General features: G+C 32.6%; 2 protein-coding genes across 2 annotated transcripts; both read right to left on the bottom strand.

Annotated features, from left to right (window-relative positions):
- Positions 1-3,334, bottom strand: LOC133306075 (uncharacterized). Its single transcript, XM_061506355.1, has 4 exons — positions 3,218-3,334; positions 2,203-2,452; positions 1,258-2,052; positions 1-59 (listed from the first exon to the last, which is right to left on the bottom strand). The coding sequence occupies exons 1-4, from the start codon at positions 3,332-3,334 to the stop codon at positions 1-3; spliced, it is 1,221 nt and encodes a 406-aa protein (XP_061362339.1).
- An 11,968-nt stretch (positions 3,335-15,302) lies between these two features.
- Positions 15,303-16,627, bottom strand: LOC133306126 (zinc finger protein CONSTANS-like). Its single transcript, XM_061506406.1, has 2 exons — positions 15,964-16,627; positions 15,303-15,795 (listed from the first exon to the last, which is right to left on the bottom strand). The coding sequence occupies exons 1-2, from the start codon at positions 16,483-16,485 to the stop codon at positions 15,670-15,672; spliced, it is 648 nt and encodes a 215-aa protein (XP_061362390.1). The 5' UTR covers positions 16,486-16,627; the 3' UTR covers positions 15,303-15,669.
- Between the last annotated feature and the right edge of the window lie 1,550 nt (positions 16,628-18,177).

Below are 18,177 nucleotides of genomic sequence, written 5' to 3'. Positions count from 1 at the left end.
TCACAATTTATTCACCTTCAAGGATGCTTCATGGACTTGTAATTCATGATCTAGGAATCCTTTTAACCAGAAAAGTGCAAGTAGAATAAAGTTTATGAAAAATTTAAGCATGAAGGAAAAGATGATAGGAAATGGAAGGATTAAAGAACTCTCTTAGTTGTTAGAAGCTGGGAGTGTTATTGGCAAGATGACTCAGGTTGCAAAGAACAACAAAAAAATGACATTTGTTTGGATGTTGTATTATGCCATGAGACAATTAACATTTGAAGCTTTCTCCCCTTTTTTTTTATAACTTTTTTTTTCTCGTTCTTCTTTTTTTTTTTTTTAATCCTCTTCCCCTTCTTCTTCTTCTTCTTAATTTTTTTTTTCTATTCTCCTTCCTTTTTTTTATCATCTTCTTCTTCTTCTTTTTTTTTGTTCATCTTATTCTCCTTTTTTTTTTAATCATCTTCTCCTTCTTCTTCTTCTTCCTCCTCCTTTTTTTTCGTTGTTCCCCCTCAACTTGGCATGTGGATCAAAGATAAATAGGATATATATCTGGACATACTCTTCACAATATGATGTAAGTTTTCTGCTAATACTAATGGAACAAAAATATGCAGAATTATCTTTCTGCTCATGAATGGTTCGTATGATGTCAAATAGAGATTAGAAAAAGTAATGGGAAAAAAAGTGAATGACAGTCATCAATAAATCAGAATGCACTTTTCCACCAAAAAGAAGCAGATCAATTATAAAAGTTTTGAAGTACCTTTTCACTCAATAATGTTTTCACTCAAAACTTGGTCACCTAACTAACATGTTTTTCATGAGTATGCATAACAGTACCACATCCATTGAATCATGCTCCACACAGTCACCAAATGCTATGGAAATCTAGGTGTATAGTCAGAAGGACCTAGAGTTTGTCTTGTGTAGGTGATGTTGTCTTTGTAAAGTGGAATAGGGTCTTTTTTTTAAAAAGAAATATAGAAGTGATGATAAGTATGCAGACGGGACAACAAATTTTTGGTTCTAATTCAAGCATCCATATTGGGGGTCACATAAATCCTTATGTAGAACTAATCAAGCCTAGTTCTAGTCCCAATTTTTCAAACCTATCTCTATTTAACGGCTTAGTGAAAATATCTGCTATTTGAAATTCAGTGGGACAAAAATTCAACTTGATTAAACATTTTTCTGTACATTCTCTCAAAAAATGATGCCTAATGTGTATGTGTTTTGTTCTTGAATGCAACACTGGATCTTTTGATATACTTATAGCACTTGAGTTGTCACAAAGGATAGGCATACAACCAAAATTTATTCCAAATTCAATTAACTGTTGTTTTATCCATAACAATTGAGCACAACAAAGGGCAGCAGAAATATATTCAGCTTCAGTAGTGGATAATGCAATAGTATTCTGTTTCTTTGAACCCCAAGTAACCAAGCAAGGACCAAGAAATTGAGCCATACCTGAAGTGCTTTTTCTATGAACAAGGTCACCTGCAAAATCTGCATCACTATATGCCACTAGATCAAAATTAGCACCCCTAGGATACCATAATCCTAAGTTATCAAATCCTTTTAAGTATCTTAATATCTGTTTAACAGATTTCAAATGGGATTCTTTGGGATTGGATTGAAAACGTGCACATAAGCCTACACTAAACACAATGTCAGGCCTACTAGCTGTTAAATATAAAAGTGATCCAATCATACCTCTATACATTTTTTCATCCACACTTTTACCTTCTTTGTCCTCACTTAATCTATCTCCAATCCCCATTGGAGTCTTGTGCGGCTTAGAGGCTTCCATCCCATATTTTTTTAGAAGGTCTTTGAGGTACTTTTGTTGATGAATCATTGTACCCTTGTCACTTTGAGAAACCATGTTCTTGGATTTGAATGATGACTTAACATGCTTACCTCTTGCACAAGCTTCACATAGTTGGTTATCTTCAACCTTAATTGATGGTAAGCCAACAACTAAGTCAAGTGAGCTTAGTTTTTTCAAGGTAGATAAACTGGCATGTCCTAATCTTCTATGCCACAACAAGGGATCATAATCTAGAACACTTAAACAAGTTAAAGAAACACTTGCAATATAATTTAAGTCTACTTGATAAGTGTTTCTTACTCTTTTACCTTCTAGAATTACTTCATTTGAATTTAATTTTCTCACTAAACAATTTTCAGAAGTAAATTCTACTCTATTACCTTTGTCACAAAATTGAGAAATGCTTAAAAGATTGTGTTTCAAACCTTTGACCAAGAAGACATTATCAATACAGTGAGAAGGTGACTTGCCAACCTTACCAATTCCAATGATTTCACCTTTTTTGTCATCTCCAAATGTCACATTCCCTCCTTGAAAAGGCATTAGTGAGAGAAATCTTGATTTATCTCCAGTCATATGTTTAGAACAACCACTATCAAGATACCACAGGTTGTTCCCCCTCACTTTTGCCTGCAAAAGAGAAAATTAAAGGTTAGATTTAGGAACCCAAACCTGTTTGGGTTCTTTTTTCTTGATATCAGGCTTAACTCCATTTGTTTTTCTCACCCATATCTGTTGAATTGTCATTTTATTTTTAATTTTAGAATTAAAACAGATTTCACGTTGTTTCTTAAGTGAATAGGTGCAGTTCTTCATATAAGCATCAATTCTTTTCCTACAATCCATCTTAAGATGACCAACTCTCCCACAATGTAAACATATCTTTTTGTCAAACAAATCAACATGTTTCCATTTATTTTTGCTTGCTACACCAAAAAATCCCATGCCTTGTTTATTTTTATTCACACTCTTAATAAACCAATCAGCGACAATAATTTCTTCTTTTGTATTACTGGTTTCATTTTTCAAGGCATTTTCTTTAGCAGCCAGACTTTGGTTCTCTAAATTCAGCTTAGCATTCTCAATATTTACATGATTTAGTTTAGAATTAATTTTTTTTAATTCTTCATTTAGTGATTCAAGAGATCTCTCATCATCTAAAATTTTAGTTTTTAGCAAAATAATTTCTGACTTGAGCTTCTTATTTTCTTCATTCAGACATATTTTAATCTTGATTTCATTTTTCAGGTCCTTTGTTAATTCACTATATTCATCAATAATTTAATTTTTCTCATCACAGATAGCCACATATTCGTCAATCAGAATTTCTATGTGCTTAACAAGATGCTTTTTAGACAAAGAACACAAAGAAGACTTAAGAATTTTAAGATTTACCTCTTGTGGTTCATCAGCAGTTTCTGAGTCGCTATGCACCATTAAGTAAAGATTCGCTTGTGCATCTTCATCAAATTTTTCTTCTTCAGATTCTGAATCGGACCATGCCGCCACCATAGCTCTCTTGAAATCCCTTCTCTAATATTTTTGTTTCTCCCTAGTATGCTCTTTTTGTTCCTTCTTCGATTCATTCTCCAGGAAAGGACAATCCCTAATTTTGTGATCTGATTTTCCACATTTGAAGCATTTTTCATCAACCCTAGGTTTTTGTCTTCCTGAGCGATTCTTTGTTGAGTCGCCTTTTGATTTCTTGAAAAATTTCTTGAATCGACGAGCAAGCATAGCGAGATCTATCTTCATCGCTTTCTGTTTCATCTTCCTCCTCTCGTTCTGACTTTTGAGCTATTCCTTTTTCCCGTTGAGATTGATTTTTTATTTTGCCCCTTTTTTCCGCCTTAAATTCGAGCTGAATGTCGTTGTGTTTTTTGAGTGTTTCATTATGAGATAAAAGTTGCATCTCATAAGTCATTAGTGATCCAGTCAACTCCTTAAGTGTAAATATTTTAAAATCTTTTGTCTCCTGTAAAGCAATCACTTTTGGTCTCCAATCTTCATGAGGTAGACTGCGTAGTATTTTTCTAATTTGCTCATCAGTTGGGATTATTTTTCCCAATGCACCAAGTTCATTGACAATATTTGAAAATCGTGTTATCATGCTCCGTATGTTTTCTTTGGGGCTCATGGAAAAAAGTTCATATTGATGCATCAACAAATCAATTTTTGACTGCTTGACTTCATTTGTTCCTTCATGGGTAACTTCCAATAAATTCCACATCTCCCTTGTTGTACGACAACCCATAATTCTATTGTACTCTTGTGTGCCAAGACCACAATGAAGAAGTCTTTTGGCTTGAGCGTTGAATTCTAATTTTTTCCAGTCTTCATCGATATATTCATTGATTGGCTTTGGTATCAAGTCTCCCTTGTCATTCATTTTAGTGATTTCAAAATCACCATTTTCGATTACATTCCAGACTTGATAATTCTCGGCTTTTATGAAAATCTCCATTCGATTCTTCCAGTAATTGAAGAATTTTCCTTCAAAAAGCGGTGGCCTTTGAGTTGAGTACCCTTCTCGGATTGACTCCATTCTTGGATCTACTCTTCAGGAATTACCTGTAAAATAAAGAGAACCACACTCTTGATACCAATTGTTAGTCCCAGTGGTACTCAAGAAGGGGGGTTGAATTGAGTAGTAGCACCTATCTCTCTTTTTTATTTTTATTCAAATATAATTTTTAATATAATTTTCTAATTTTTGCTAATAAAAGGAAATCACAAGAATGATGCACAAATAAAAAAAAACACAATGATTTCTACGTGGAAAAATCTCCTAGGCTCAATAGGAGTAAAAAACCACGACCCACTTGGATTTCAATCCAATGGGATTTAAAAAAAACTTCACTAATTTCAATGAGCCAAAATACTCAAGTACAAGTAGATCCTAATCTACTCTTGAGGCACACTACTTTGATTCAGCCATTTAAATCAAAGTTTACACTTATCCACCGATAAGCCCACACCTATTGTTACTACCAACAATAGCAAGTCTCCACACACGGAGAAAAATCAACTTAAAATGAACCACCTTACTAATACTTCTAGAAAAGCTAAAAGGTGACGATGAAGCACTTAAAACCTAAGCTTGTAAAAAAAGTTAATAAAGAACACAAGTCTTAGGCTAAAAATTTAGATCTCATTTGCTGCTTCACTGTGAGACTATTGGAGCATGGGTATATATATAGTAAAAAAATTTCATAAACTTTTGCTCCCATGATAATGTTGTTTAGACTTTATCCTTATCTCTTAATTTCAAATTTTGATTCTGCTCTTTATCTTCAATTGACTGCAACAACTTCAAGCTTTATCTTATCTTCAGATTCGGAATCTCAACAACCTTTTGATATGCTGTAACCACCCAACAAAAATCATCCTGTTTTTTGATCAACAAATAAGGTTGTTAGGATTTGTAATTTAATTATATCAATTGTGTCATCATTAAAATATTTTAAAGCATAGGGTGCAACAGTTATGATTTAGTAGCCGGAGAAAAGATTATCTCAAGCAGCTTGAGAAACGATAAACCCATATATATATATAGGGACAAGATCCTTTGACATCAATCTCAAACTTTAAAATTTGATATTAAATTCTAACTGTTGATTTTCGCCAAAAAATGATTATCATTTATTACGAAGGGGAAGGATATTGTGACAACCAAGTTGTGTTAATACCAAGTGACTACCAATTAATCTCACTTAGATCGATTATGTTGATCCAACGGTTATATTTATTTCCATCTTTGTATGGTCATGGTCATGGTTTCCCATATTTAAAGTGAAATCATTAAATATGGAAAATCATAACCATACAAAGGTGAAAATAAATATAAAGCATTAAATTTGTGAAACCATGACCATACAAAGATGAAAATAAATATAACCGTTGGATCAACATAATCGATCTAACGGTGAGATTAATTGATAGTCACTTGGTAGTAACACAACTTGGTTGTCACAATATCTTTCCCCTATTACGAATTAGACTTATTAACTAATCATTAATTCACAATAAAAGATAACAGTTGATTGGCGAAAATCAATGGTTAGGATTTGATGTCAAATTTTAAAGTTTGAAACCAGCGTCAAAGGATTCTATCTTATATATATATATATATATATATATATATATATATATATATATATATAGGGGTTTACATTTCTGCAGCTGTTGTACGTGCAACAATCAAATAATTGCCATATATATACTTGAAAGTATTAAATGCGGGGAATCATAACCATACACATGTCGTTGTTGTACGTAAAATGACTGCAGAAATGATTTTACCATATATATATATATGGGTTCGTTTTTTCTGCAGTAAGCCAATACGACGTCTTTTTGGGGCAGAAATCATGGTGTTTTTGTAATTTTAATTTATTTCATGGTTATAATAGTCTTTATATTTATAATTTTTTAAGATTTCAATACCAAAACGACGTCGTTTTGGGAATAAATGCAGATAACTTCTCTGCATTAACTGCAGAAACATTTTTTCTATATATATATATATAAAACATTTCTCAAGCAGCTTGAGATAAGTTTATCTCCGGCTATCCTAAAACCATGTCGTTTTATTTATTTATTTCCTTATATTAATTGATTCACATGGTTATGATTTTTTTTTTCTCTCTCTTCCTTTATCCATTGATCCATCTTTGTACGGTTATGATTTAGTTGTCGGAGATAAGATTATCTCAAGCAGCTTGAGAAATGATAAGCCCATATATATATAGGGTTTTATAAGAGTTATGTTGTAAGAAAAATGATTGTGTTATGTTATAGAGATTCGTTTTGCATGCCGTAACTTTTTTTTTTCTTCAAAACATGTGGGTCCTATAAAATGTTGTGTGTGTAGAAAACTTTTTGTGATCATGTTAAATGACAAAAGTAAACCTCATATATATATATATATATATATATATATGAGACAAGATTCTTTCACAGCTATGTAATAATCTACGTGCTTTAGCGAAATGTGAAGTATTATTGAAAATATCATTTCTGACCATTTTGCCCAGTTGCGGGGGTGACGTTTAGAATTGCGAAACCATGCATATAAATTTGGACGCCTTATTCCATTGGGTATTCATTTTTTATGTTGGTATATAGCAGGGAAATTAACTTTATGTGCCATGTATGTAAGGCTTTCTTTCATCAAATCTACCGCATAAGCTGGACAATGATTTTATCTTTAGTTCAGGCTCCATCTCCATGAAAATTAGTATTGCAACTTGCTTGTGTTTTTGAAATGAAATGATGATGCCTTTGTTACATCTTCCTTCGTGTTTTGTATGTTGACTGGGTAAATCTTTTCAAGCCAACTATCGAAATGATTTTATATATGGTTCATCAGTGACAGGATATAATATTTTGCCGTGTCACCTAGAGTACATATTTATAAGAGGATGATAGAACAAAATTTTATATCCTATGACAGGATAAACAATAAACTCTTTATATATATATATATATATATATATATATATATATATATATATATATATATGGGAAAATGATGTATCATTTAAAAAGACACATGTTGTATTTTTTTTACGCAAAGTATGACCGGTCATACTTTGTGTAAATCTGAAAAGTTTTTTTTTTTTTTTTCAATCATATCGCTGATATGTAAAGTGAAAAAAAATAACTTTTCAGATTTACATAATGTAAGTCAAAAAAAGAACACAACTTGTGTCCTTTTAAATGACACACACTAATCTCCTATATATATATATATATATATATATATATATATATATATATATATATATATATATATAAGATTAGTGTATTTTATGTTATAGAGGATAATTTTAGGGGTGTTTACGGTCTGGATTGGATCAATTTTGGAAGCAAAAATAATCTGATCCAATCCCTTCGGTTTGATCATGTAATCATCCGTTCAGTTTGGATTTTATTTTTAAATCCGATCCAATTTTTTTGGGTTTGGATTTGATTGATTTTCGAATTTTTGAAAAGCCTAAAGTTTATTTAATGATTATTGTGCAAATAACATATCTGTTGTATATATTGGCTTTGCAAAGTTTTTTTTTTTTTTTTGAAATACAGAAGCATTAGTAAATGATAATATAGTTTTTTTTTGGGGAATGAGGTATGAAGCTCTACACAGATGAAATTTTGTTGATGGGACGTGACTAGGTTTTTCTCTGATTTAGATGGGTTAATGGGTCTTGAGCTTAGAATTTTTTGGACTATGATTGGAGAAAGGCCTAAGTAGGTAGAGGGAAATTAATATATTGGATTGGTTTGGATTGGATCGGTTTTCATCAACCAAATCGAAATCCAATCCAATCTAAATAAAATTTGCGGTTTTTTTTTTTTTCAGTTTTCGATTTTCAATTTATTCGGTTATCAGTTTTTCGGTTCGATCATTGCGATTTGAATCGGTTAATGAAGACTCTTAGATAATTTTATACCATATACACTTAAAAGTATGTAAGACCCGTGTTTTTTTTTTCTCTCTCTCTCTTCTTTTTGCACGAGTCCCACCCACTTTTATGTGAGTGTTGGAGATAAAATTATCTCCTATAATATGAGAAATATTATTTCCTATATGTATAGGGTTAGCAAAATGGGCTCGGCTAGAGGGTCTGACCGAGTTTTACAACCCACTCTCAAAAGCAAGCGGGCTGACTCATTTTGGGGCGGGGTGGGACTGGTTAGTATAAAGCAGGTTCGGACCGACAGGCCAATTTTTTCAACCCACTCTCAAAAGCGGAGCTGGGCGGGCTGGTTGGCTAGTTTTTTGGCGAGAAGGGGCGGGTTAATGTAAAATATGTTCGTGCCGACAGATCGAGTTTTTCAGCCCATTTTCAAAAGCAGGACAGACTCATTTTTTAACGGGTTGATTGGAGGACGAGCTGCCCACTTTGCCACCTATCTATATGTATACACACACTAAAAGTTTACCCTGATGTTATCAAAAAAAAAAAAAAGTTTACCCTGTTTTCTTTTTTTAATAAAAAAAACAGGTTTTTTTGTAATACATGTTAGAAATCATTAAACAATACAAATTAATTAAATTTTTATTACCCTCAATATTAAGTTATAAGATTTCATCCGTAGTGATTTTTTTTTTTATGAAATCAATTCTTCTTTATTATATCATTTTTTATTATGCTCAAAATAATGCACAACTCAATTGATATTGTAATAAATTTTTTGTTATTCTATATATGAATATTACAAATTTTTTAGTCACAAAGCATTGGTTCTCAATTAATTAACAGTACAAAAATTTTGTTACCAAAAATACAAAAATGTATTGTGCGACTCAACCTGTGTTCTATTGGTTTACCAACTTGTTGCTTCTAAAGGCTGCATTTCGCACCGGAAACTATTATAGATAGGAGAAGTTTGAATCCGTTCCGTTCGGTTATTTTGTTTGTACTATACTCTTGGAATAAATTTTTGGTGTTACTATTGTATGCAGATTCAGTACATTCCATTAATGGAAATATTACACATTAGAGAAGAGAAAAAAAAATTAGCATAAAAAAAAAATCTAACTGACATATAATATTCCCATTGGTGAAATGTAATGAATCTTTGGTGTAATAGTAACACCAAAAATTTATTCTCACTGCTCATCAAGTGCAACCAATGTATCTTTCATTATAAACACTGACATATTAAACGCCATCGTTTAAGGAGAATATCACATTCTTTATCTCAAAATATCTACACGTCTTAATGATCTACGGTCAAGAACGATTTCAGAAGATCGAATATAAAAAGTTTCGACCTACTATAACATGAGACATATTTGAGATGCTCATAACTAAATTCTTCAGTGTCATCTAAAATAAAATAAAATATATCATACCTAAAAAGCTTGAAGAAATTTATTGAAAAAACTACTATAAACAAAAATGAGAAAGAAAAAGAGATGGTTTGCATCGAAATTAAATTAAAAGGCAGCGGTCTCTATTAGATATAAACACGCAAAAAATTATATCATATGAGACGTTTGGTACAGCAATTTTTTTTTATTTTTTTTTTTAAGAATCTTGATTTCTGAGAATATAGGCGTTTGGTACAAGGATTTTGGCCGAATTTCTAAGAAATTGAATTTTTCTAAATTTTAAATTTTCGGATATTATCGTAAACTGAATATAAAAATTATATTTTTAAAAATCAAAATTCTCGGACAAAAAAAAATTTCTCCTCTACCAAACGCCTCCTAAGAGGCCGTTTGTTTTGAGGATTATTTTTGAATTCCCTAGAAATTGAAAGTGGTAAACTTACTTATCCATGTTTGGTACAAGATTTTCAAAAAATTTCCGGGAATCCTATTTTCCTGGGATGTTATTTTGTGTGTAATTTTTTTTGAAAAAACCATACAGGAATACCATTCAAAAGGTGGTATTTTAAGATTTCTATGACAAGAAAAAATTTAATACAATTAAACAGTATCAAGAAAATTAGCTCACTATTCTCGGAAATATGTTAGTCTACCAAACAACTTTTTGGTAACATTCTCAGAAAACTCATTTTCTCATCATATTTCTGGAAATCGTGATTCCCGGATAAAAAAAAATTTCTCCTCTACCAAACGCCCCCTATGAAAATAGGTTTTTTGGAAATATTACCAAAAAGTTATTTGGTTGGTCAAAATTACTGAAAATATGGAGTTGAATTTATGAATGGTATGTTTGGTCAAAAGTAAAATATTACCAGGAATGTCTATGGAATTTACTAAAATAACCTTCAGTTTGTAATATTTTAAAAATAAAATATTATAGTTAACTTTATCAGCCCCTCACTGTCTCCGATTTGGAATATCATTTTTTTTGCTTCGTCGTCCATATTCCCTTTGCACGGTCTCCATTCATTGTCGGCGGCCACATCTCCGAAGCGGTTGTTGTTACTCAGAACTCTCTCAGTCAGTCGGTCGGTCGGTTAACACATATATGGATGAAATGTAAAGCAAACATGAATATACTGTCGTACTGGAAATCAGGTTGGAGGTTCGATCTGGCACCATTAGTTGGTAAGGTGAGTGAACTTTTTGTAGATCTGGTCAGGTAATAAGAATCATTATACAAAAAAATATTGCCTCCCTAAATATTATAAGCAGTTGATTAGTAAATTCCTTAGTAATATGGCTGTTGAGAAAGTTCATTATACAAAATTCTTTAGTAAATTTCTTTAGGACGTAGAACAATTAATGAAGAAGGTTCAAGAGGCTCGAAGAATCAAAATGCTTCATCAACCAAGAACAGACGACGTCATCCTCAAGAACAGCAAGCAACCCACGTTGTTCATCGGATTTGACACTGCCAGCTACAGCCCACGATGCAACAAGGGTAGAAGAGTAACAAAAATTATGTAAAATTTATCCAACAAACCGGATTCCTGAAAAATCACATAATTTGTGATATTTGTTCATGGGTTTTGGGTTACTAATTTGCACTACGGTCCGTTTCCTGGGAAATTGTCGAATCAAGAAAAATATTTTTTATTTCCTCTATCAAACATGGATTACTTACAATCCATATTAATCTTTTTCAGGAATTTCACAAAACACTCCTACCAAATAGACTCTTAAAGAAGCACAAAGAAAGAAGAGAACATCCCAAAGGAAAAGAGTGTAATATTCTGATTTTTAACATGAAAAGAAGATATTATAGGTTATTAAATCGAAATTTATGACCCGAGAATAATTATGCAGTCGTGCAAAATAATCAAAAAACTGAATCGAACCGTCCTTAAAATAACCAGTTTTTAAAGAACTAGTTCATGAACCGAACCAATTTTTAGAACTAGTTTAAGAACCGAACCATTTTGAACCGAACTGAACCGTTTCCGAACCAAACCAAATTGTTTTCAAACCGAACCAAATTGATTTTTATAACTTTATTTTTTAAATTTTTAATTTTTCTTTTCTTTTCTTTTCAAAAGAAGGTCAAACCGAACCGTTTCCAATCGAGCAGAACCACTTCCGAATCGAACCAGTTTTGAACTGAACCGAATCGCTTCCGATTTGAACCTTTTAAACCAATTCGGTTCAGTTTTTCAAAAAATTCGGTTCGATTCGACCCATGCTCATCCCTAGTCAAAACATCAATTAATATCAGTTCAATTTTTGAAATAAAAAAAATCCTAAATTACTAAAATAAAAATTAAAAATATGTTGTTTTCGTCGATACATCTTTCTCATGAGTTACGTGAAGAAAAGTTAATTGCGAGTCTCCTAATTTAGTATAGATAATAACTTGATAAATTAATGAGGTAGATAAATTAAAATGCTTGTAAATTTACATATCCACCACCTGGCTAACAGCATTACTTAAATTACAAGCCTATGCTTGCTAATCTCCACGTATTTGAAATTCAAACATGTGCAAGTAAAACTCAGCCAAGTATAGTTTCTTCGGCCACATTCTCCAGCCAGGAAAATTCATTTTGGCTTGCTCGTTCGCGTGTTCCAAATGAAAGAGTAAAGTCCGTGGAGTTGCTATATCCGAACATGCATATGAAAAGCATCAATTTATTTCATCTTTACTCATAAGGGATCAATGGTGGGGCTATGATTACGATCGAACAGACTAACAGTATGACTGAAAATGATTTGGCGAACTCAATCCACCATATTCTAATTTTGAATTAGTCAGTCAACTACACAAGCTAAATCCACTATAATTAAAATATCTAACGCATTCAAAATATACGCCAGTTTTTAAGATATTCTGTACTTAATTTATGAATCAACTCAATAAGTATATATAAGTATACATATTTGTGTTTCTTCGTATTTATTAAGTAAAATACAATATTGTATAATAGTTACCATTTAATAAAGGAAATGGCAACTATTAGGATTCAATTGATCGCATGAAATTACATTAGTCCCGTTGGTGTAAGATAATTGTTTATTATGATTAAGTTTTGCACCACACACTGATCAATCATAAATTTAATAATTCGCGGTTCTCCAAATCTACAAGTCCTTTCACCAGATTTATGAATCAATTAAATCTCTTTTGTCATCATAATGAATTTCAAAATTTGAGAAGAAATTAAAGGAAGGGAAAGTCAGTTCATATAGTGGAGCACCGTTATTCTATTCAAACGCGAATTTGGACATTGACTATTATCTCCTCATACGACACGAAGCTTGAAACGTGTCCAAAAGAAACAAAGGAAGGAACCCTCTATACGAGTACGGGAAAAGTTAGTAAAAATTCTGCTGTCGTTTTCACAGCCACAAGGTCATTCATTGGTCAGCGTAAACTTAACAATGCAATGCATCAAAGAAACCACGAAGAGAGAGAGAGAGAGAGAAAGAGAGGACCAGGATCCATCCTCAATCGCCTTCAGTGGACAGTGAAGAAAGGAAAGAAAAAATCGAGAAGAAATAAACCACGCAACCCAATCACACCATTCGTACCTCAAACAATTCTCAACCACAAGTCACCAAGCCCACTACACACACTTCCCCTTTATTATTATATTGTTTGTTTATTTTATTCTCTCTGCACAATAGTAATTCTTGTATCATTTTCACATTTGCTGTTGCAGGTTCCTTGACTCTTTGACTCCTCTAATGTCAAAACCAATACATTTTATCGATTGAATTCTTTTAATAAATGATGGGAAATTATTTTCTCACCTAATAGGAGATATTGAAATCCATGTTTATGTTATTTATTTTTATTTTTTTAATAAGTGAAGGGTTCCATCACTTGTTGTGTCTATGACATGAGAGATATTACTTCATGTGACATGAGAAAAAAAATTTTATAAATTATTTATCAATAATGTATATGGAAAATATGTGTGTTAAAAACGTATCATTCCATGTATGATTTATGCGAATTTCAAAAAATACTTGTGACGTGTAGTGCTCTATAAGAAGCCTATATATAAGATATTTGCCGGACTTGAACACCCATTATCAAATTATATGTCTTGCATTGTATTAATTTTTACGTAAATTATACATGAAAATGATATATGACTTAAATGCACGTACTTCTAATATGTTTGGCTATGGGTAAATAATTTATTAGGTAAAAAAATTGTATTTTTGCACTAAAAGAGTAAAAAAGCCATGTTCCTTGATTACTCCCTTAAAAAATAAAATCACCCATTTAAAATATGTGATTAGACTAGGTTACATCCTAGCTAACATGTGTGCAACGATTGGTTGATGGCTGAATATCTAGGAGAACCTCTCTCAGCCACAACCTCCTGTGAGGCTCTTAAAATCGCTTTACTAGCCTAGTACGCTTTTATTTTATTTTTAATTTTTGTGTGTGTGTGTTATTATTAACTTCATATAATTTCCTATTTTTTTAGCATACAATTTGAAGATTTTTGTCTCTGATTTGAATAAAGTTGAATTCTCATGTAAAAAGCTTTCCTCCAATTGATGTGATGGGCCGGCCTCGCCAGCCACGATTTGGTCTAACAGTTCATTCAAAGGATAATGGTCATGCAAAGCGAATCAATACGTATTTTATTTATCGTATTAATTAATTGCATTTTTATAATGATATTAATACTGATCCAATCAAATGAACTCATCTTGGGCCAAGAATTATCGCTCCCGGATATTTGGTTACCTATTAAATATAAACAAATGAAAATATCTCCCTCGAAATGATTTGTTTATTAGAAACTTATCAAAATGTGGCTAGGCACTGATAGTGCAGTTACGACATTGACCTTGTAAGACTATTTCGGTTGGTGGGAGCAGATATTATTAAGCAGACAAAGTAAACCTGGTGCAATTTCAGAAACGTGTCACATGAAGCAAGCATGGTATGGTTGATTTGTACTAGGGAGGTTCCCATTCATTTTCTTTATTCGTATGGTTGTTGATAGGTCGCAAGGCATCATGACTAGCACAACCGCTCCATCAAAGCAACTTCTTCACACCCTTGAAAGTATGACAACAATTTGCTATCCATAGCCACAAGTTCATTTTATGTGTCTAACCACTGCTCATGCCATTTTTTGATACCCTTTTGTCGTGTTCCTGCTTGAAAAACAAATGCCATTGCCACTCCAAATCTCTTCATAGCGTTTTTGAATCAGAATTTTCCCACTCCAAATCTTAGATTGATGGGTGCAAATTAAATTTTAATTCCCAAATGATATATTTGATTAAAATAATAGGTTGTATCTGAACATAATTTTGAGCTATAAATTGAAATGATGAATCAAATCTTGCTTTGGAAACTATAATCTAAACATGTTCTTAGAACTGTTCAAAAAATTCGGCTGTGTGGTGTACTCTCGTCGCCAGTTACATAATTAAACTTCTTCCAGGTAAATTTTTTTTTTTTAACAAAAAGTAAACGGCTTCAATAATTTCCAGCCTAATTTATTCGTTTGTGTCAAAACTCAATTTTCAGGCAGAGTAATATAATATCTCTTTAATTAACCTTCCTAAACCAAAAGATGGACCCCAAGAAAAAAAGTAAAACGTTAAAAAAAATAGATGGAGAAATCACATTCACATTCATCTTGTTCGTGGGTTTTCCTTTCTACTCACAACATAATATCCATACTTACCTAGTTATAAATAGTAAAAAAAATATATACAATTACAAAAAAGTAAGATAGGAAAAACTACCATCAACCAAACCCCACAATGTTCAACAAAATAAAAAAATAAAAATAATAATAGTCATTATCAAAACTAGGAGTGCTGTTAGAGGACGTTAATCAAAGAGCTCATAAATAATATCCTATGGTACGGCCCCGACAATCGTGCGGCTGAGATACTGTGTCCCTCCAGATCAAACGTCTTCCGAGGCTCTACCAACACAGCAACCGTACGACGACGTCGGTCTAGTTTATCCGTCGCTCAAAGACCGCCTCGACGCCTTCGACGGCGGCTCTCCGTCGTACCCTACCAACGCAACCTCACCTCTCCACCTCGCACCGTGCCTCCGTTGATATGCACAACTGTTCAAACCCTCCTGTATATTCAACAAAAAGATCATCAATTTTAGGGTTAAAAAAACAAAAAACAAAAGCCCTCGTACTCGTTTTCCCCAAAATCCACAATGGCAGTTTAACAACGTAGATGCAGAAAAAAAAATTAAAAATAAAATAATTTTGAAACAAAGGAATAATTTAATATAAACCTGAAAATCATGATCTAAACGACGTCGCTTCAACGAAATTGTGGTCCCTGGCTGAGAAACCTCCTCATCGCGGTTGTTGCACGTGCTAACCGACTCTTCGCTGCTCGATGAACTCGAAGCCGGTGGCGGCGCCGTCGAAGACCAAGGGACAACCTGGTTATCTCCGTCCTCGTCCTCGTCCTGGTCGTCATCGTCAGTGTCTATGTCGTCGTCGTCGTCGTCGTCGTTGTCAGTGTCTATATAGTCGTCATTGCCTCCTTCGCTCTCTTCCCCTTGTTGGGGGTCGTCGATCTTGGTTCCGCCCGCACACCTCTCGCACAAGGAGACGGTGTTTCCAAGGGCGGCGCCGGAAGCCTTCCACGGCGTGAGAGACTGACACGAGCGACATAGAAGGGTCCTGGAGTGCCTTGCAACCAAGAAGTTGGCACCGTGAACCTTAGCATCGCAGTCCCAGCACAAGCTTGCCTGGTCAGACTCGCAGAAGGTCCTCGCCGGAACCTTGCACAGCTCGCAGTTCTTCATCTCCCACCTAAAACAACGATTGAGTCTTCTGATATTCCTCTCGATGTGTTTCTCTCTCTCTCTCTCCTTTCTCTTGCTTCTTTATCTGCGGGATTTTCTCTCTTCACTTTCTCTCTCCTCTCCGGGTATGGATGGACGCGTGAGAAGGTGGAGAAGAGAGAAGAAAGTATAACTTGTTGATATATATAAAAAATTATAATCCCTGGTTTCCGTCAAATACCGAAACTGCCCTCTCCTTTCCTCCTTATAATTTTGGAAAAAATGTTTGTGTTTTTAAACAACGTATAATTATATCATTTTGTATCATTTTAAGTAGGGATATTGGTGGTATGAAATGGATGACTTTAAAGTAAAAATTATCCTATTCAATTCTTTTGCTTTGATCATTTAATTATTTATTGAATTTTTTTAAAAAATTTCATCCAATTTAATATAATTTTATTTTATTTGGATTGAATCGATTTTTGATTTTTCGAAAAGTCTAAAATTTTAATCATATAAATTATTAGCTATATCAAAATAAAATTATTCAAAGTTACAAATTACTGTAAAATTCAAGTCTTCGAACTAAAACAAATCTTAAAATTCATGAAGAGTTAAAATAAGTTAATAGACAATAAAAAATGGAAAAAAAATATCTAATGTTATTTTAGACAACTTTGTCTAATGTTCATCAAAGCGACGTTGTTTTGGGATTGAAAAATCAAAAAATTAAAAAGATAAAGACTATTATAACCCTGAAATAAATTAAAATTACAAAAACACCATGATTTTTGCCCCAAAATGACGTCGTTTTGATGAACATTAGATAAAGTTATCTAAAGTAACTTTAGCAAAAACAAACCCATAAAAAATACTAAGTTGTATCTTTCTCTTTCTTAAAATTAGGACTACTCGTTAATCGATTCAAACTAAAGTGACTGAACCGAAAAATCAATAATCGAATAATAAAAAAAAAAACCTACATGTTTTAATAGGATTGGATCAATTTTCTATTTAGTTTTTGAAAATCAATCTAATCCAAATTGATCCAATTTATTATGTATTTATTATTTTCGAACGAGGATGACTTGGAATGTTTGATGTTATTGACAGCATCGACTTAATCCTATATATTATATTTTATATCACTTAATATTTGATCAAATTTTTGTATTTAAACAAATATTATTAATGAGTGGGACTTCATCAAAAAGAAAATATTCTTTCAGTGCAACATAGATTCCTATCTTTCCCTTTGAGATTTTCTATCAAGTAGAAGTTGAATATTAGTTTTATTCATTTTCTTAATATCATTTTTCATGTCATCAACAACTATGGTTGTGCAAAACCTCCTTCTTCTTTTTTTGGTAAACTGTGCAAAACCTCTTATCTAACTTGGGCAAAGGCTCAAGCGTACCATAATTTGATGTTAGCCATAATAGGCTACCCAAAAAAAAATGGGGTTTCATTTTCTCATGTTAAATGAGAATTTAATTCTCATGTTGTAGAGATAAAAAATATGTGGGATCCACGTGTTAAAAAAAATTATATATAAGATCCATGTCAGTACGAAAATCGAAGAGTGTGTAGGAAAATTTAAATTCTCATGTTAAATGAGAATTATAAAACTCAAAAAATATAGCGATAACAGGGGCTACATATGTGGCCTTCGTATGAGGAAGGGTCTTGTCAATATTAAATTTTTGTGCT

This window comes from Gastrolobium bilobum, unplaced genomic scaffold (genome assembly GCF_033153095.1).
Source record: "Gastrolobium bilobum isolate Gb01-03AN ecotype WA unplaced genomic scaffold, APGP_CSIRO_Gbil_v1 utg12424, whole genome shotgun sequence".
Classification (NCBI taxonomy): domain Eukaryota; kingdom Viridiplantae; phylum Streptophyta; class Magnoliopsida; order Fabales; family Fabaceae; genus Gastrolobium; species Gastrolobium bilobum.
The sequence above is the reverse complement of the archived record's forward strand: the minus strand, read 5'-3'. Positions and strand labels throughout refer to the sequence as shown.

Bases quoted from the DNA above. Each gene is read 5' to 3' on its own strand.
- LOC133306126 (XM_061506406.1), bottom strand. From the start codon at position 16,485: ATGAAGAACTGCGAGCTGTGCAAGGTTCCGGCGAGGACCTTCTGCGAG. The intron at 15,796-15,963 runs GTTTATATTAAA...TTGAATATACAG, and splicing joins GTTTAGATCATGATTTTCAG to GAGGGTTTGAACAGTTGTGC.
- LOC133306075 (XM_061506355.1), bottom strand. From the start codon at position 3,334: ATGGTGGCGGCATGGTCCGATTCAGAATCTGAAGAAGAAAAATTTGAT. The intron at 2,453-3,217 runs GTAAATCTTAAA...TCTCTTTTGCAG, and splicing joins CTGCTGATGAACCACAAGAG to GCAAAAGTGAGGGGGAACAA. The intron at 2,053-2,202 runs GTAATAGAGTAG...TAAGTGTTCTAG, and splicing joins TTCTCAATTTTGTGACAAAG to ATTATGATCCCTTGTTGTGG.